Source organism: Cololabis saira, chromosome 16 (genome assembly GCF_033807715.1).
Source record: "Cololabis saira isolate AMF1-May2022 chromosome 16, fColSai1.1, whole genome shotgun sequence".
Classification (NCBI taxonomy): Eukaryota; Metazoa; Chordata; class Actinopteri; order Beloniformes; family Belonidae; genus Cololabis; species Cololabis saira.
In genome coordinates, this window is record NC_084602.1 from 12,920,922 (window position 1) to 12,941,576 (window position 20,655).

The following is a 20,655-nucleotide window of genomic DNA, read 5'->3' on the forward strand; positions in this document are numbered from 1 at the left end:
GGAAAAGAGGAAGTCAGAAGGAATGATTATTGCACACCTCTTCCCTGTGGAGGATTTTATCCCCCTCGATAAAACTTTGCCCTTCTGGGACCTCTTCCACACCCTGTACAGGTACAGCACAGTTTTACTATCAGGGAGGCCTCCCATCATTCTTCCTCTTAGGCAGAGAGTAGAAAAAGAGGAGGCAGGTACACGATCCTCTCAGTGTGGAAGACACTCTGTATCTTGCTGTATCATGACTTCACGCTCACTCTTGATTCTAGTGGTCCTTGTTGGAGCCTGCGCTGCTTTCCCAGGTAAATGATGTATGGTACATTGTAATATTCTTAAATAGTAGCCAAAATTCAGCTCAGCTCAAGGACTGTTAAGTAAGTCGTGCCGGTATGTGATGAGGTTAATAACTGAACAAGAGTCTTGTTGCGAACATTTTCACATTACTTGCTGGGATCATGAATGGATTAAAACTTTCCTTTTCACAGCGGCTGCTACTTTATTTGTTTATTGTGCAGTTTAAACTTTCACCAGTTTTACTGATGTGCACTGTTTAGGGGGATTTTACATTAACTCTGTTAGTTATATTTTCAAGGACTTTTACCAGGATCTGCAGAAAGAGAAGACCATAAGAACATAAAAAGTTTGTGACACAGGAGATGTTTTTTGTACGACCTGTGATGTGTCGGTTGACACCGCCTACATCTGCATGTGCAGTAGTTTATTGACAGAGCAGCAAAAATATCTCAGGAAAAAAACGAATTATAAGAAGTGTAAAGTCCTGGTTTAACAAAACAAACGGGTGCTTTTCAAAAAAGCTTTTTTATTTTAAATGGAAGGATGTGGGAGATTAAAGGAGATTAAAGTCTTCTTGCTAAGTTTCTAAAGTTAATTGAAATGTTTCTTGTGTTAAATTCACATGCTCTTTTAACTGTTGCATTCTTTTAAAACTTTTGAAACATGTAGGCAACGCTGGAGTCAACCTGCGAGAAAATGGACCCGCAGCAGATAAATCTGAGAAGGTACTGTAAGATGATTAGAAGATGTATTATTAATAATGATGCTTAACCCACCTTGTGTGGGTTGAAAGTAGTCCTAAATGCCAACAGGCATTCTCACAATAGAAACTTAGGGATTTTGATCGAAGATGCTCTCTCTTTTGTGCCACATGTTGAACAACTGACTGGAAAACTTAAATTGACATTTGACTTTTTCTTTAGAATCAAATCTCACTACTTTTTTCAAACCAAGATAAGATAAGATAGGATAAGATAATCCTTTATTTTCTCCCTCAGTGGGGAAACTCACTGTGTTGGCAGCAGTACACATAACACACACATGCAGGGGAGTGGTAAAAAGTAAAAAATATATATAATTACAAAATTACAAAATATGAACAGTATACAGTACATTGAAAATAAAAAAGAAAGCGCAAAAAAAACAGGTAGAATGTGTGGAAGGTAGACAGGCAGATATTGCACATATGGTTATTGCACATATGGTTAGAAGAAGATACTTGTCTCCGCTACTTCCATGTCTTTGCTGGACTATGTTGATATGATTTAGACGCATCACAATGTCTGCATTCACTGCATGCAGTCTCCCATGGAGCTTTGAGGTTCATCAATATTCTCAAAGCTTTACGTTGTACGCTCAGGTCGGATGGTCTTCTTTGTCTTTCAGTAGAATTATAAGCTGGCATTTACTTACCGGTATTCACAAAGCTATTCTTGGTATTTTTCCATCCCATCTACCGGCTTACATGCTTGGAAAAAGCTCTGGGAGTTACAGTTTTTGTTCTTTTAGCTGTTCCTAAAGCCAGAACCCAGCTGGGTGAAAAAGGCATTTAAATACGTTGCTCCCTGCGCTTGGAATCAGCTCCATAATCACTTAAACCTCAATGATCTGGTCTCATTATATGATTTTAAACATAACTAGATATTCTACATGGATCTACTTCTGGCTGTAGATGTTATGACTGATAACCGTCAGGCGTGATCACGATGACCTTTGAAGCCTGAACTTGGAAAAAAGCCTTCAGATATGCTGCTCCCTGGTCATGGACTGACCTTCACAATGACCTGAGGTTACCTGTACTGATCACTCCGGGGGAATTTACTTCCATTTTAAAGGATCGAGAAACTAGTTCTCTTGGCCAATGTGATTGTTTTTAATCGAATAGTACTGAAAAGTTTGACATATACGGACCTCCTGTTCCTGAGTTTATGTTGTATGCTGTTTGTCGTTGGGTTTTTTTCGCTGTTGTAACACTGTTTCTGCTGCCCTCTTGGTCAGGTCACTCTTGGAAAAGAGATTTTAATCTCAATTAGTCTTTACCTGGTTAAATAAAGGAAATAAAAAAAAGCCTTTAAAGGTCTGAAGTTAACTGTACTTTTAGGACTTTATATATATACATTTATATATATATAGTCTCTGATGACGTTGTTGTTTTGTGGCGCTTTTGTATTTTATGTTTATATAGTTGTTATTTTATGTTTCTCATACTCGTAAATGCTGCCTGTCTTGGACACTCAGGGCACTCTTGAAAAAGTGCTTTTAAATCTCAAGAGTTTATTACCCTGGTTAATTAATGATAATAAAAAAAATATTTTGTCTATTGCTACTGTTTTCTATAATGTAATTTACATTTTGCTCTAATACTCTGTCAGTGATAGCATATATTTTGTGATTTAGACAGAAAGTTACATGCAGATACTCTGCTCAGCAACACCTGCCTTGTCCTCCTCCTCCTCAGGTAAACTCTGCACAATCATAATCAAGTACTGAATCGTTGCTTATCTGATGGACGGCCTTTCTCAGGCCTGCCATTTTCTTGTGGTGCATCATAACATTACTGACATCTGTATTCCCATCTTTCCTCTCGGTATCAGTTCATGAACTCGTACCTGCTGTTATCGCGGCACTTTACACGTTGGGAATGCCTCCCACACAGAGGTAAACTTGAAATGTGCAACACACACGCACATTTCCAGATTAGATTTACATTTAATCCTCATGTATCAAATCTTTCATCTATATATATTCAGCTAAATCAAACATGGTTGTTTTCATTGTTAGGGGAGAAGCATCCAGAGTCGTCAGCAGATTAGCAGGTAAGACAAACCTCACCTGCAGAGGCTCTATTAACCACTTTCAAATGGCAGTAAATGGAGATCTTTGTATTATTTCTATAATATTTTGTTTATTATGACCAACAGTTAATTAGATTTGCTTGTATTTTCTAATACTGAGGTTCCTTTCCTCCATGTTATCACACTCCTGCAGAAGAAAATATTGATTTGCACTTTCAATTTGCAGATTTTTTGAATTAGTATTCTTTCTAGAAACATTCTACCAATAATCTTTATTTAAATTAGGAACATGAAGACTATTCTGTCTTCATTAGAGTTTTGATTGGACCCCTTGATGAAATCTTCAGGAAAAAAAAGTCAGTTCAAAGTAATGACAAAATAAAAACAAGTTTCAAAATATGTCATTGTGAGCCGGTTAGATCATCATGGTATATTATTTTTACTTCTCACGTTGCTGAGTTTGGAGCATCTTGGAAGAAGATGATGCAAAGATTTAACACTGATTTCAAAAGGCACGAACATGCCAGGAGATCAGCCTTTAAATACAGCTATTATGAGCTAAGCTGTTGAGAGGGAGCTGTTGTATCTCTGTGGTATTCCAATCCAAGCACATTACACTTTATTATCACTTCAGGAAATTCTGTCAACTTGTGGAAAAAAGGGAAATATATCTATTCTCTTAAAACAGCTGATTTTCAGGCTTCAAAGCAGACCTAGAGCCTGATTCTGAGCTTCATCAAAAAAGAGAGGCGAATATTCACCGGGTTTGTCTACATCCTGAACCCAAACAGGGAGCTGCTTCCAGAAGTGGAGCCTTACAGTCCAATGCCTCTGCCTTATTATTGGAAACTCATCCAGTGAGCCTTGCCATGTGAACTGGTCTGTTGATGACATGGAACTTTGAGTTCTGTAAAACACAGTGGAGCTTGGACTTTAGAGGATTTCAAATGTGAAGTGAAGAGTTTCATTAAGATTTCATGAAGTGGATAATCTGTAGTGTGGTTATATTGTGAAGAATGACTCACTTATGAAGGTCTCCACATTTGAACAGAGTTGCTGTCCATGTTTAACCCTGATGTGACCGTGAACCACGTGGATCAGACCTCGTTGAGGCCCAGGTAATAACAAAACACGCCCAAAGGAGCATGAATGTACGAGGACATGGCTGTATCATCCCTGTAACACCCTATAATGTAATAATTTCCTGAAAATGTAATAACGCTTGAAAATGTAATAAAATTTGCACTTAACTCAATCGAAAATGTAATAAAACCCAATAATGTAATAACTTCCCCAATAATGTAATAAAATATCCTGACAGATATTGTAATAACATTTTTACCAATAATGTAATACCTTATTACGTTATCGGGAATTTATTACATGGTCCTCAAAGTCTGCAATTTAACCCAATAGTCATTCAGTTGTTTCAAATCCAGTGTATATAACATTCTTAGGTACTTAAAACACAAAATGTAGAACTCTGGACTGAAAATGAACATATATATTACATTATTTGTCAAGTATTACATTATCAGTTTTGGAAAAGAAAAAAAAGACCCACCTGAAAATGTAATAAATTCCCAATAATGTAATAAGGTATTACATTATCAGTAAAAATGTTATTACGATATCCGTCAGGATATTTTATTACATTGTTGATGAAGTTATTACATATGGATGTTATTACATTTTCGATTGAGTTAAGTGCAAATTTTATTACATTTTCAGGCGTTATTACATTTTCAGGAAATTGCTACATTATAGGGTGCTACAATCCCTCATGTGAGAGTGAATGTGTTACAGGAGCTTATTACAAGAAGCTGAGGACCTGTCTCTCTCGCTTTCACACCAGGTAAGAAATACCTTTTACTACAGTTTCTTTCCAGTTCTAAACATTTCTACTACTTACATTTATTTTTATTTTGCCTGTGTGAGCTGCATGAATTCCTCCGTCAAATTAGATGAATAGCAAACATATTTACTAAGCCAAAGCATATTATATGCCAACTAGCAAACTTAAATCTTCCAAGGAATAAGATATATGTGACTCGATCAATATTAAATGCACTGGCTTTGTATTCCTGCAGTCAACAGATTGGAAGATTGTGTTGCTGTTTCTCCCGGCAGATGTCATGTGTGCCTGTTCACCACGTGTACGTTTTCTCAGTATTTAGCTCAAAAACACGCTTGTTCTAACATTAAATATTGTGTTAAGGGTTTTTGAAGTACTTTTACTTCGTCTTTATTCTGCAGGTTGATGCTGATATCAAAAATGCGGTGCAGGAAGTGGAAGCAACTCTGCAGATTCTGCAGAAGCAGGTTTGGTATTGTTGGTTTTAACAATTAACCAATTACAATGTTTCTGAAACTAAAAATGTTATTGGCATGTGTTTACAGTTGCATCGCACTTTAGTTCATGTGGTGGTCTGGAGTGGAGATCATCAGGAACATACGTCAGTGTCTTTAAATGAAAATAGCAAAAAAAAAAAATCTGTCAGTTGTTACTGCTGCATGGAGGTTAAATGCTTGTTTTTTTAATTTCGTAGTGACTGTAAGTGTGTGAGAGATAAATCCGTAAATCAAGGCCTCTACAAAGCAAATCTTCTGAAAGCCCTGCAGGTAAAAAAGCTGATAGATGAGTAGCTTTTCTTTTTTGACTTATAACTTATCTTGCATCTTTTTTTTACTGCACTGTTGAAAATGTTGCTTTTAATTTGGTTTCAGGACTCTTTAAGTCATCTCTGGGAAGAACCAAGATGGCAAAACTCGGGTAATGACTTCACCGCCGAGCTACAGCCCTCCCCAGTTGTCTTGGACTCCAACTCACCTTTGGTAAGTGAAGAGAAATTAACCTTAGCATTCATAATTCATCTGTAAGTTATCAATCTCACCGTTGAGAAAGAATAAGTGGAAGGATATCGGCCGATGTGTAATTTGATTATAAATCATTTGTGTCCCTAAAGGAACGCACAGTGTTTGAACTTGACCTGTTAGCCGTTCAGCTGTGGACAAATCTGGTAAGTTTTTGTAAATCCTTGAAACAGATCACAGATAAAAAGGTCTGTGTGTTGGTCTCAAAAACAGCCTGTTATCAATCAGTATGTCATGAAAAGCATTATAAAATGGTTCTGAAAGAGTAAAAAGTGTCACCAGCAATGGCTGAAGTGTATATTTGCCTGATGGCAGTTTAGATAAGAAGTGTAAAGATTAACCTCATGAGATTACATGCAAGAGGATTCTTGTCAATATATTTCTTTCTGCATGTGCATCTCAACAGAACAATTATCTGAAGTGAAGTGTAAGTCGGTGATTGGCTGCGCAGAATGACCTCTACTTTGCGTCAAAGCCTTAACCAATCGTTGGTTTCCTCCTCTAGCTCCAGCCGTCCGCAGGTCAGTCGGGGTTCACGGACGGTAATGTCATCACCATCCCCTGCCCTACTGAGGTGACGCATGCCGACATAATTAATGCAGTAACTTCCTGAAACGTTGATCTAACTCGGGTTGGCAACCCGCGGCTCTAGAGCCGCATGCGGCTCTTTAGCGCCGCCCTAGTGGCTCCTGGAGCTTTTTCAAAAATGTTTGACCTTTTTTTCTTCTTTTTTTCCTTTTCTTTCTCTTTTTTCTCTTTTTTTTCTTTTTTTCTTCTTTTTTTCCTTTTTTTTCTCTTTTTTTCTTCCTTTTTCCTTTCCTTTTTAATCTCGACATTTCAACTTTTTTCTCAACATTTTGACCTTTTTCTCGACATTTCAATTTTTTTCTCGAAATTTTGACTTTTTTCTCGACATTTCGACTTTTTTCTCGAAGTGCATAATGAAAAAAAAAATCTTCCCCCAGTTATAACTAATATAGATACATGTAGCATGTGTTGTCTTCATTCTAAGGCTTATACAAGACTTTTCATTTTTTGCGGCTCCAGACGTATTTGTTTTTTGTGTTTTTGGTCCAATATGGCTCTTTCAACATTTTGGGTTGCCGACCCCTGATCTAACTCATCCAGATGCAAAGGTGAAGCTGTTTAAAAACACGTCTAAATCCTTCTCTCAGGAGCGGCCTTTTCTGCGAACACAAATAAATTCCCCCACTGAAGCAGAGCAGGAGGTTCTTAGTAGAACATCTGTGCTGACTGATCCTGTAAGAGACTTTCTTTTACTAAAACACAAATAGATTAATAAAGTTTGCACTTTATAAATTGAACTCTATGTTTTCAGGTCATGGGAACTGAGATACCTTGCTTAAATCGTAGTCCGTCTCCTACGACACCCACGTCAGGTAACATTTTTAACTCAGCTGGGAAACATGAATCAAATTTAAACATGCTAAACTTAGCTTTTCTCTGCCCTGTCCAGTACATGAGCTCAGACCTGCTGATGTCAAGGTGGTGGCTGCTGTAGGCGACTCTCTGACAGTATGTAATTCCCTTCTCCTACATGGTCTTTCATCAAATGTGTATCCACAACCACTTGTAATGTGCAACTGCATGCAAAGCACCGGGCTGCATCAGCAACTGCAGTGCATGCAAAGGCTTAAATCAAGCCTCCTCTTCGTGTCTGGTGTCTCTGCAGGCAGCCAACGGTGTGGGTGCAAAGGGAAACAACATTCTTCTGCTGCTCACTGAATACAGAGGACTGTCTTGGAGGTGAGTTGTGGGGGGAAATAATACTCCAGGAGGGATTCATTTATTTATTTTCAAACTGCATTTACAACAAGCTGTGTCTGTCATTTTCAGCATTGGCGGTAATGGAAACGTAACCACTGTGACCACTCTGCCAAGTACGTTTGTCTCTCTCTTTTTTTTAATCTTAAAACTAAATCAAATTCAAATGCTTTCAAGTTGAATATTTGATCAAAAAAGACATGTTCGATGTTGTCAAATTACAGCACTGATAAGTAGTAGAGTTTAGTAGGGTATAAACAACAACTAATCCAACAGACTTGGATTAGATGTCAACTAAAAATGAATACATTTAAGAAAAGTTGGAACTTTATAAATTGTAAACAAATCTATAAAGAAATTAATGAAACACGTTTATCACAGTGATTCATCTGACTTTTTCTTTTTTAAACGTTACAAGTTTTGCAGGTATGGAAGAAAACATCGACTGTAACTTTGAAAATGTTTACCGGTTCTGAGTCCAATACAGGATTTCAGCTGATCATCTGGCATCTGTGCCACGACACAGCTAACCCTTTGGAACTGTCTTTCCTCCCTATCATTTTCCTTCAAAGCCACGCTAGAGCAATACATGCAGAATGTGAATTTGCACCGTCTTGCTGAAATAAGCAAAGTTTTCCCCAGAAAAGTCGTGTTTGGCAGATTTCTCCATTTATCATTTATCATTTGTCTTCACTCAAGCCAAGTGCACTACTGCAGGCCCATGACATCCCAAATGCATGATTTTAGCCGTTAATGGTAACAAACCGCAGGGCCTTTCTGCTCTCTAGCCCCTGGCATCCACAGTTTTCACACACAAATCTCACTTTTATCTGACAACAAGACGGGTTTTCCACTTCGTCTCATTCACTTCATTCATTCAGTAATGGATACGGTGATAAACTGTGTTCGGGGAAAATAGTTTGAATATATTCCTGAGTAGGGCTGGGGATCGATTCAAATATCAAGAATCGATTCGATTCCGATTCTTAAGATTTAGAATCGATTATCAATATTTGATTCGATCCGATCCGATTCAATTTGATTCCGATATTGATTTGGGTTAGTGTTATTAAAACTGTTTTTTGCGTGTTGCATGAATTATATGACTGTAGTTATGCAAAATATTACTACTAGTATTATATTGAGATTCAACAGCAAGTATTGGCAGCTAATGATGCTGTAAGGACCAATCAGCTCCCAGAATGCTGATAGAACTGCTTTCAGAAACATCATGTGGGTCAGAATTACCAAACAGATCCAGGGAGGAAACAGAGACGTATGAAATCGTTTTTATTTTTTCCCACATTCCTTTTTATTTGTTCCATTTTCTGTCTATTTTGGTTTTAAATTTTTGAGCATTTGGTTTTTAGCATTTTTTGCAAATGTTACCCCAAGACAGTATATAAAGTAATGAAATATAGACAATTTATGCAATTATAACCTAACACTTTAATGTTTTCATACTTTTAAACATATTTAAAGGCAAAAACATGGCACCAGTTATTCTCGTGTCATACAAAACATTCCTTTTTTGGGGATAAACAGAAAAATAGCCAAAAGTTGTAATGTAATGATGAAAAAATATATATATATATAAATAAATAAAAGGAAAAAAAAAAAAGAAAAAAAGAAAAAAAAAATCGATCTTTAGACATATTAATCGATTTTTAGGAATTCATATGAGAATCGATTTAGAATTGGGTAATCGATTTTTTCAACACAGGCCTATTCCTGAGCAACAGTCATATCTACATCAGAAAAGTGTCGCCTTTTAACACAGTGAAGCTGAAAACAGTTTTAGCCTTTGTAGCACGGCGAGTGCCACGGGGCCCGACCGACAGGATAGAGGAGGACACGGAGTTTGTGCAGAACCCTTTTATTTAGCAAGCACCCAGGACACACGTGCACGAGCACAGCTTCAGCTCAGTCTGACCCCACCAGTCTCAGCAGCAGCTTCTCCTCTTATGAGCTGGCAGAGTGGAGAGGTTGACGGGACACAGGTGTGGCCCGTTAGCCTGAGTGGCTGCAGCTCCTCCACTCTGCCACACACCCCCAACACCAACCTCGAGCCGGGGTCCGTCCGGCCGAGCCTACTCCCCTCCCGGGCCCGGTCGGGCGGCCGTCCCCGGCGACAGGCCGACCAGCGGGAACAGTCGGGCGGCCGTCCTCGGCGACGGGCCGACGGCCGAGACCGCCGCTCTCGGTACCGGGCCCAAGGTGGTTTCGGGTCCGACGGTGCGTCCAGGACCACCCCCTCCTCCATGACGCGGACCCTCGCCGGCCGCTGGTCCGCCTCCAGGACCGCCTCCTCCACGGCGCAGCCCTGGTCTGGAGCTGGTGTGCCTAACACCGCCTCCTCCGTCGCGCCGCCCTGCTGGTCCTCGTCCACCTCTGCAGCCGACTCCGCCCCCATCTCCGCCATCGCAGCCGACTCCGCCTCAGACTCCGCCTCCATCCCAGGAGCCGTCGCCTGGCGGCCTGCAGCGACTGCCTCACGGCCGGTCGACTGCAGCGCCGCCAGGGCTGCCACGGCAAACCTCAGGCGTGGAGCCGGGATGGGTCGCTCCGTCGGCCCCGCCGTCTCGGGAGCCGTCGCTTGGCGGCCCGCAGCTTCTGCCTCCCGGCCTCTCAGCTGCGGCGCCGCCAGCTCCTCCCGCGTTGCTGCGGCGAACTTCAGACGGGGCGCAGGGGTGGGTCGCCCCGCGGCCACCAGGGCTTCTATGGCGGCCAGCTGCCGCTCGCCCTGGTCCCGGAAGGCGGCCGCCATGTCCGCCATGGCCCGGGCGAGCGCGTCCAGGGCCTGCTCCGTGCCTCCCTTTTCCATCCCGTCGGGCCCCACGTTGGGAGCCAGTGTAGCACGGCGAGTGCCACGGGGCCCGACCGACAGGATAGAGGAGGACACGGAGTTTGTGCAGAACCCTTTTATTTAGCAAGCACCCAGGACACACGTGCACGAGCACAGCTTCAGCTCAGTCTGACCCCACCAGTCTCAGCAGCAGCTTCTCCTCTTATGAGCTGGCAGAGTGGAGAGGTTGACGGGACACAGGTGTGGCCCGTTAGCCTGAGTGGCTGCAGCTCCTCCACTCTGCCACAGCCTTAACCTCCAATGAATAAATAAGTACAATTAAAACAATTAAAAGCAGACTTTTTGTTATCTAATATCATGTATTATAATTAAATGGTCATAGTTTGATCCATCAATTAAACCTCTGTTTTATTTTTCTGACCTCCGTGATGTTTGCAGACATCCTGAAGGAGTTCAACCCTAACGTGACTGGATTCTCTCAGGGAACCGGGAACGAGAACAGCCCAAAAGCCTTCCTTAATCTGGCCGTGGCGGGAGCAACGAGTGGGTGAGTCGCACCCACGAACCGCATTTGACTTTTAAAATCCAAAGGAACAACTTTTTATGGTCACATGTGATTGTTGCTAAGGTTTGTTTCTGCCCCCAGTGACATGGTGCGACAGGTGCGCTCCCTGGTGGACAAAATGAGAAACGACTCGGTGAGATGTGACACAAAAAGCAAAAGCAGAAATGTGTTTACTCATTTATTTAAGTACGATTTTAATCCAAATGTTCAGAAAAACACACAAACTTGACCGTTACGTCAGGGAAACTTCCTGGTTTAGGTTAGTTAGCCCCCCTCCTCCTCTTTTTCCCCCTGTATCTATTACTTTTTATCTATTTACTTTGTTTATTTGTAAAATGTCCAGATTATGGGGAGACTTTTTTTTAGATAATATTTATCAGTCTATTTTCAAAGTTTGAAATTCACAGAAACGTGGTTTATGTTTTTCAGAGTTTCCTTTAAATTGTTTAATCTTATTTAGCTGGAATTCTGGCCCATTACGGCTGACCTTACTTTTCCAATGTCTTGACTAATTTGATCTTTGAATGCCACGCAATGAGGCCTAAGGTGGAAAAAAACGCAGAATATGGCCTCCAATAACCTCCTATGACCTCTCGTCTGAACAGGGAGTTATTGTTCCAGCTTTCCGAGTCTATTAGAGACAAAATGTTATATTTGCTTCATTCAGTACAATTATTTCACCTTTGAGCATTTCTTTTGTCATTTGTGTCAAAGCAAAGTAGTGTTCTCTGTGTCCATAAAAATCATTCACCTTTACACCTTTAAGCATTGTAAATTATTATAAATGAAATTATGGCAAACGTATCATAAAACGGTTTGAATATAATTGGATGAGAGAGATTAGTGCTCTGCTGTGTTCATGTGACTCACTTGCAGTTAAAGCTTTGAATAATTTCTTTACCTAAAAAAATATAAACACCTAGACCTTTTTTAATTATTATCATAAAAAAAAACAACAACAGAAAATCCCTCTTGTTATGACGTAGTGTTGACATCAATCAATCAATCAGAGTTCTAATATTTTACAGACAAAATCATCTTCAGGAGTCCAAACAGGATCCAAACAGGAAGAGTTTCCTCAGTTTTACAGTCATACCTAGAGAGTTTATAGGAAGCTTATGTGATTTTCTGTGTAAACTGTATAAACGTTGTTTCCGTGCGTAATTCTTTATGATTTCCTTATGTCATTAAACCCTTACATACACTTAACACCTTGTTTTCCCTTTAGCGCATCGACTTCCACAAGGACTGGAAAGTGATAACCATGTTTATTGGTGGCAACGACATCTGTGACTTCTGCACAGACAGTGTGAGCGCTCCTCATTTCCACTCACATTTCCATACTTATAATTTACTTTAATCTAAACCACAACTCTCATTTTAGAAGATACTTGGCTGTTTTGTATGTGTAGTGGTCATATTTGTGAGCTTTTCTTATATTCCAGTCAATATATGTCTAAAATCTGTTATATACCTCCTTTTGTTTTTTTTAAATCAAATTATAAAACTTATTTGTTTTTAAACCAAATTATAAAACTTTTTTTAAACCAAATTATACAACTTTTTTTTCTTAATGATTGCTTTACTTGTTTTTTTCTTTTTTTTTTTTTTAAGAGACTGAAAAACGAATAAAATAGCTTGTTTTACGTCAACCCTAACCCAATCATAATCCACCATAACAAGACTTCGGAAACATTTTGGCTTTTCGTTTCAAAGAACTGCCAATTAATTCACAGTTTGTGATCAAATAACTAATCTCTTTCTGTTTTACAGATCTTCTTCTCACCCAGTAATGTGGTCGCGCGAATCCGTGACGCTTTGGACATTCTTCACAATGAAGTACGGGTTCATCCTCTCACACTTTGCATCAAAACTGCATCTTTGTAATGACTGAGGCCAAAATCTTATTTTCCAGGTTCCTCGAGCGTTTGTCAATCTCGTAGAGACGCTGAACGTCATACCACTGCGTGAATTGCACCAGGATAAATCTCTGCGTTGTCCCACCTGGCTTGTCAAGTCAGTGATTATTATTCTTTGATAATATTACAGCAAACAGTTTAAGATGAAGAAAGAAAAAAAAAAATCCCACATCATGTATCGTTGACATGTAAGTGTTTTGATGTTCAGTATAATTTGCCCGTGCACGCTGAGGCCCAGTGAGGGAACATCCGAACTGCAGAGGGTCACAGACTTCAACCTGGCTTATCAGGTATTGAAAGGAGAAATATATAAAGAAACTGTTTTCCGGCCATTTTCAGATGTTGCTGATATCTGCAAAATGCATAAACCCTAATCTGTCTTGACTAGCACGCAAATGTGCTGCTTTAACCCTGTTTATTATCGTGTCCACATCCAGACTCAATCAAGCTCTGTTGAAGGTGTTACTGTAAATCAGTCACACTTTTCTGTAACCAAACCCTTACAATTATAACACCTTTTATTTTTCCCATGTTACGTTTTGTTAAACTGACAAAATCTGAGTTAAAGCAGCACTATGTAACTTTTCCACCTTAATATCATATTTTCCAGAGTCATTGTGATGGTACATCAACTTCCAACAGGTTTAATGAACCTATGTCATGGTCTGAGGGGTCTGTATCACCTTCACTGGCACTATGTAACTTTGAGGAGCATGGTAGGAACCCTGCCACACTAAAAAACTACAAATTTTTACGGCATACGTCCAGTACCGGTACTCGAGTTGAGGGGGGATGAGGGGGGATGGCATCCCCCCCTGAAATAAAAACGGTCCAAATCATCCCCCCTGTAAAACTACCACCCCCCCTTTCCATCCCTTATGTCATTTCATCAATGAATGTGGTTTTACTGCTATTTCAACATTTAGAGTCATCACCAGAAAAATAACACCAGAAAAATAACTTATTTGACAATTTTTACCTGTTTCAAGTAAATTTTCACTTGAAAAAGTAGAAAAATCTGCCAATGGGACAAGATTTATCTTCTCATTACAAGCAAAAAAATCTTGTTCCATTAGCAGATTTTTTCTACTTATTTCAAGTGAAAATCTACTTGAAACTTGTTTTTTTTTCCAGTGATGAGTCTTGTTTTAAGTGTAATAAGATTTTTTACTAAAATGAGACATTTTAACTAGAAATATGACAAATATTCTTATTTTGAGTTTTTGCAGTGATCCATTTTACTTATCCTGTGAAGGACAGAGTCATATTGATAAGTTCAGAAAAGTGTTTTTTATTGCTGTGTTTTGATGTATTTGATGTAAACCCAGTGGATATTTAAAGCTTACAGAAGGCTGCATTTAACTGCTGCTATGTCATTCCTGCAGTATTTCTGCAGGTGTTTTGGTCAGTGCTATTATTTGTAATATATTATATTATTTGTAATCAGCACAAATTATCTGTCCCCATATGATAAAATCCACCTTCCCCCCTGATTTTTTTTTACAACTCGAGTACTGCATACGTCACTTCCCCCTCCTTCCGTAGTTTCGTAGGACTAGTATTCGTAGTCGAGACGAAAATGGGCAGGGCATGGAGCGCAGAGCTCAGCAGAAGCTGGTATCATGGCCGAAGCAGCGAAAAAAACGAGAGTAACAAGCTAAATGCCCGGACAATGCACGCGACGGGGACAGGAGTTTTCCGGCAGTACGCGCTGGTGCTCATGGGAAATGTAGTGTTCTTTCTGGTAAAGCACTACCGCTTTTGTCCAAAGGAGCCGCCAAACTCAACAAAAGCTGAAAGTTACATTGTGCTGCTTTAAAGTTACAAAAAGGATGTATCGTGAAGGATAGGAGGTTAAGGTGGAGAAGACGTTGCAACACTGACTTGTTTCTGTTTCTTTTTACGTTTGTCTTCATGTTCTGTCGTTCAGTCAAGTATGAGAGAGCTCATTGACTCTGGACGGTATGACACACATGACAACTTCACCGTGGTTCTGCAGCCCTTCTTCAGAGAAGTTTTCCTTCCCAAGTTAGAGGCAAGAAGTGGATCATCTTTAAAATGAGTCTTTTCATTTATTTCTTCATCTAGTCGTGACTTTCCTACGTCTTCTTCTTGAAAGGATGGCCGGCCTGATCGCTCTTACTTCGCCCCAGACTGTTTTCACCTCAGCCAGAAAGCTCACACACTCATGGCTCGCGCACTTTGGAACAACATGGTACGATCCACTCTTTATGAGAACATTTTTGTGTTTGTGTTTGTGTTTTCCTTCACAACAATCCAAACCAGTGACTAAATTAGTGACTCTTACAATAGCTGGAGCCGGTGGGGAACAAGACTTACAGGCAGGACTTCGCAGCTGGCGTTGATCTGAAATGTCCTTCTGAGGTAACAGTTTATTAGCAAATTTACATTGCATATTGTTTATTTGTATAGCCTGTGTTATTAATATTTAGATATCAATTTTTTTTCCACAAGAGCAACTCAGTCTTTCGAACTGCTGTTAACAGTAACTACACATTTCCAGGCCCTCCACCCACTTTTCCCCCTCCTACAGTAGGTTTTATTTTAATAAATAGGAACTAATTATTCATGCATCATATAAGGTCAATAATGTGATGCCTTTACAAACCCAACACATGTGTCTTTGCCATTCTGCAGGACTGGGGCAGGGATTTCTCCTGTGTTAACACAGCTCCCTCAAACTCTGTACCCACTTCAGGTGATATGGAGTTATTAACTTAAGTCAGATGCTACTGTTATGTGTACAACATGCTGATTTGAGCCTTTTCTTAGCTCATAGAGTACGACCAGCTGACATCAAGGTGGTATCTGCCCTCGGAGACTCTTTAACGGTAGGTTTATTTATGGCAGTGAGTTTGACTTGGTGGAACAAAGTTATGTGATTTTTGTCCTGGGCCAGATGATGCAGTATGAGTTAAGACCCCATGAATCTGCTACAGACAAGATAATAGAAAAGATAAATAGATTAGTGCAACAGTAGGTGGAACAGGAAAAACATTGTCTTGATTTCTGGAGCATAATTAGTTTTTTGCTGGTCGTAGACTGCCTTTGGTGCAAAGGCAAAAAGCCTGCTGCAGCTCAGGACTGAGTACACCGGGGTGTCATGGAGGTGAGATACCACACACAAAGATAATAATTAAACATGTGCTGCATTGTGTATATTTTGTTCATTTGCTGTCTTTCTTCCATGATCAAGCATTGGAGGGGACAAGGCTCTTGAAACCGTCACAACACTTCCCAGTAAGCCGCAGCCCTGCAGTGTTATGCACATTACCGCCACCAGATGGCAGAGTTGGTCTAAAAAAAACAAGAATGCTGTCATTGTGCGGTAAAATACCGTTTTTCTTTTTTCTTTTGTTTGTTTACCAGATATCTTAAAGAAGTTCAATCCTGCTATCAAAGGAATGTCAAAAGGACAAGGAGGAAGGCAAACTGGGTTCAATATGGCTGTTTCTGGGGCCAAAGTATCGTGAGTTCAAAAGATGGATCTAATATTTGCAACTCTTTGATGTTGGCAGTACTTTATTCACCTAATGAATTACTTGATTATACATAATTACATGCAGGGGCATCCCAGAGCAGGCCCGGCGTCTGATTGAGGCCATAAAAAATGACGCAGTGAGTTTCAAAATAATAATAACACCGTCTCCAAATCAGTTCATCATTGCCACAAATGACATTTTGTGATGACCTTTGCTCCAATTCCCTGTCTCTCCAAATATTCCATCTATTTATCTGGAATAGACGGTGGATTTTCAGAATGACTGGAAGCTTGTGACCCTTTTCATCGGAGGCAATGACCTGTGTCAGTACTGCAACGACCGGGTGAGTCGCTTTAAGAGTTCGTCACAGGAAATGCAGGCTGATCCATTGGGTGAAGGGCATGGGAGAAGAGGAGCCCTCCTGCACAAGTGCAGCACTTTTAAGCATCCCTGGGTGTTGTGTGATGCCCTGTGTAGAGCTGTCTCATGATATCACTCCCTAAATGGATCTGAGCACTGGAGCAGAATAATGAAGCTTTGTGAGCTGGCCTCCCCTAATAGTTTTATTGTGACAGAGTGAGATGAAAGCAGACATGGTTTCTTTTCAATGGGTGCATTCTGTCACCCCCCCATCTCTCTCCAGTGCAGCTCTCGCTCCTCTCCCTCCTCTAAAACTCAGCCTCTGTCTGCATTAAACATGCACACAAGCCACAGTCACAGTCCTTGTTCTGTAAGAGTCATAAACAACACAGAGGTCAACCCAGACTCACTTCATTCTCTCCACTCTTTTTCATTTTGCCTCCTATTTCTCAATCCTCTCTGCATTCTTCAGCGGTGGTTGTCATCATGGTTGTGCTTTTGAAGCTAAAAATCAAAGAGCGGCATCAATTTAAGATGAGCTCTGAGACTGTGTAGTTATATCCTAGGGTTCGTTCTTGCTGGTGAGCTCGTACATGGTTGATATTAGAGTCACACTTGGCCAATTCATTATTCCTTCAATCCACGAGTTCACAATAAATTCATAACTTTTCCTCTGAAATCCGCAGGCCACGCTTTCACCTAAGAACTACAGCTATCATATGATGACAAGCTTGGATATCCTGTACAAAGAGGTGAGATGCTGCTTAGATCTTCTGCATAGCTATCAGTAACAAGCAATAAAATCACAAGTGACTCAAGAAAAAAAGAAAAGTACAAGATTAACAGTGATTGCGTTTTCTTGCTTTCTGACTCTCCCAAGGCTCCAAGAATGATTGTCAATGTCCTGGGGATCCTGGAGATTGAAGGCCTTCGCAGGGTCAAGAGCGACAGTCTTGGGTGCAACGTGCTACAGAAGTAGGAAATTAGCATTTGAAACACAAAGCAGAGAATTAGAAAGTTGAAAGTTGTATCATTTTACCAGGGCTGGGCGATTTTGGACAAAAATAAAATCCCGATTTTTTTTCTCAGAAAACCCGATTTTCGATTTTGATTTTTTTGGTAAAACTACAAAAGACAATGGAATAAATTGTTTCAAATATTTTATCTTAAAGATTTCCCTATTGGGAATGAAGTGCAATTGAAAGATACTGTAAATCCTCCTTGAGTTTAGTAAAGTGACAACATTTACAATTTTCTTGACCAAACAAAGATGACTAGACGAGCTCTGTCTGTAATAAAAAGGAAAATCGATTTTCCGATGTTCCTTTTTTTAACATCGATTGTGATTAATAAATCCGATGTAGATTTAAAATCGAATAATCGCACGGCCCTACATTTTACCCAGGCCGGTGCTGTATTTTGCAGTTTTAAAGTCAGACACCGCAGTATGCATTTCAAAATGCAATGGGTTATTGATTTGCCCTTGATCCTCCTCCTCTTTCGGCTTGATTATTATAGTAGATTGCTTTATCCCTGAATATATAATAAATCCATAAATGTTGCAATTAGAACAGTAAACTTAGTCTTTTCTACAATCATTATTAAAATATTTTATCTTCAAAAATCATCTTCTTGATGTCATCCTTGACCCACAGGTATGTCTGCCCCTGCTTCCTGCTCCCTGGAGAGGATTCACTAGAACTGTCTGAACTCAAACGGATCAATCGGGAACTTCAGGTCAGTACCGAGGAGCAGCAAAGCCGAGCTGTGTGACACTGAAACTGGTTATTACATTCATTACATCGGCATCCCCGTCTGTAAGGTCGAAACTGAAAATCTGGTCTACGGAGGCCGCTATGATGCCAGAGAGGACTTTGCTGTGGTTTTCCAGCCTTTTTTCCAAAACTCCATCGTTCCTCTAACTACTGTAAGCTCCTTTTCACACCCTCCACCCTCCACTGCTACACAACAAACACCCAGATTTATGTCAGTAATACTACTGCATCCTTACAAACAGCGTTTTCTGCTTTCGCTCTCTTCCAGGATGGCAGGCCTGATGCCACTTACTTCTCTGTGGACTGTTTCCACTTCAGTGAACGGGGACATGCTGACATGGCTGCTGCTCTGTGGAATAACATGGTGAGTCTGGCAAGGCAAGCGGTGAAATATTAACTGAAGGGTTTAGGATGATGCCATTCTGAATCATCCTGCCTTCGCTGTAATTTGGTCTTGAACTGGGCAAAGATATAAATCTGCTTCGTCTCCAGTTGGAGCCAGTGGGTGAAAAACAGACATACAACAACTTCACCAATGCCCGAAATAGCATCAAGTGCCCCTCTGAGGTAAGAGAGCCGCCACATTTAACACTGCTCCTCCAATCGCTTACAGTCAACTTGCTGTAACTTGTACGCTTGGCTCAGTTTTAGACCTTGTTGTGTTGCAGGAGCATCCATACATTTTCACAAAGGTTAACAGTTTCCCCAGTTTGAGCACGACCTCAGCAGCACCCGCCACGACAAGCACCACCAACCGGCCTCTCGTCCCAGATTGCTCGAGCAGCGTGCCAGGATGGCTCGCTGCTGTGCTGGCACTTGTGGGACTTCTGATTGGCTGGGCCGCCACCTGGATCTTCTTTTCCTGCAGAGACAGGAGAGCCAAGAGGATGACGGCAGCTGCCGTGGAGACGAGCGTCACAAGTTTTTAAAGTGGCTTTTGCTGTGTTGTTGCACTGGACAATTCAAGGACGCAATGACGAGCTACAAGAACAAAAACATTTGCAAAAATTCAAAATGACTTTAGAAGGTACTTTATCTATAGTAGCGGTTTTTCATAATAACAGATGAAAAAGTAGCTACAAGTGGAAAGCTAATTACTGCCCTTGACTGGAAGAAAAGGGTATTCTTTGCTTACAAAAGCAGATGTTGGGGAAAAGAAATGAAAATACTGAAGGAGCTGAAAGTGTTGGAAATGATTGTGAGCAGTGTTGTATTTTCCTTTAGATTTATATATCACTGTTGCCGTAAGGCTAATTTAAATGTTGTAACTAACTTAAAAAGAACCAGTCTAAACCAGCAAACATAATGACATGTTTGCACAGAACATTTGCAAGTGCGTCCACACTGGACGTTCATATAGCCAATTTTATTAAAATTAACATGCATCTTGAATTAATTTGTGATAAATATCTCTATTTTTAGATGGGCTAAAGCTTGATCTAAACTAAATGCACATATAATTTTAAAACTATGAGGATATTTTGTCATTAATGCGTTCATTATTTTTTTTATTTGAAATACGTAATACTTAAACCCTCAGGTGTTCAGTAGGTGTCAGGAGGATTCAGCTAAGGAATCGTGTCACCAGTGGTGAGACATTGGCTGTATGTTGGGCCCTGGATGTATCTGTGCATGCAGCAAGGTTAAGGCTGATAGAAGACACCCTGGTGTCAAGATGAAGAGCAGGAAAAACATGCAGGGAAGGCTAAAGTTCTGCAGGAAATGCACAAATGTGATAGCAAAGTTAATCCCATCGAGAACAAGTGTTTGGTCCTAAAAGAAACAGCAGGTAGACAGGCAGAAAATTAAACTGGGATCAAATCAGTGTTCTCACATAGTAACTGAATGTCCAGCAGTCAAGATTTGGTTTAGATCAACAACAATCATACAAAAGGGAATTTCAAAAGTTTTGAAGAAGATTCCTCTACACTGTTAATAAATATTTGAAAGAATCTGATGTATATTTTCCAATAAATTCCTTTGAA

At 40.2% G+C, this 20,655-nt stretch overlaps 1 protein-coding gene across 1 annotated transcript; it reads left to right on the top strand.

Annotated features, from left to right (window-relative positions):
* Positions 1 to 169: 169 nt before the first annotated feature.
* LOC133462545 (phospholipase B1, membrane-associated-like) lies at positions 170 to 20,655 on the top strand. The gene is made up of 43 exons (XM_061743840.1): positions 170 to 296; positions 958 to 1,013; positions 2,686 to 2,746; positions 2,883 to 2,946; positions 3,070 to 3,104; positions 4,135 to 4,201; positions 4,890 to 4,938; positions 5,174 to 5,239; positions 5,340 to 5,405; positions 5,484 to 5,539; positions 5,633 to 5,705; positions 5,811 to 5,918; positions 6,050 to 6,103; positions 6,463 to 6,531; positions 7,133 to 7,219; positions 7,297 to 7,357; positions 7,435 to 7,493; positions 7,651 to 7,724; positions 7,815 to 7,858; positions 10,987 to 11,095; positions 11,195 to 11,246; positions 12,342 to 12,422; positions 12,887 to 12,952; positions 13,029 to 13,129; positions 13,241 to 13,322; positions 14,963 to 15,067; positions 15,152 to 15,247; positions 15,346 to 15,417; positions 15,508 to 15,585; positions 15,691 to 15,751; positions 15,826 to 15,884; positions 16,095 to 16,162; positions 16,250 to 16,293; positions 16,423 to 16,522; positions 16,620 to 16,671; positions 16,798 to 16,878; positions 17,582 to 17,647; positions 17,776 to 17,870; positions 18,551 to 18,632; positions 18,718 to 18,822; positions 18,939 to 19,034; positions 19,163 to 19,237; positions 19,339 to 20,655. Exons 1-43 carry the CDS (start codon positions 236 to 238, stop codon positions 19,597 to 19,599), a joined length of 3,297 nt encoding a protein of 1,098 aa, XP_061599824.1. The 5' UTR covers positions 170 to 235; the 3' UTR covers positions 19,600 to 20,655.

Bases quoted from the DNA above. Each gene is read 5' to 3' on its own strand.
- LOC133462545 (XM_061743840.1), top strand. From the start codon at position 236: ATGACTTCACGCTCACTCTTGATTCTAGTGGTCCTTGTTGGAGCCTGC. The intron at 4,202-4,889 runs GTAATAACAAAA...AATGTGTTACAG, and splicing joins CAGACCTCGTTGAGGCCCAG to GAGCTTATTACAAGAAGCTG. The intron at 7,725-7,814 runs GTGAGTTGTGGG...TGTCATTTTCAG, and splicing joins TACAGAGGACTGTCTTGGAG to CATTGGCGGTAATGGAAACG.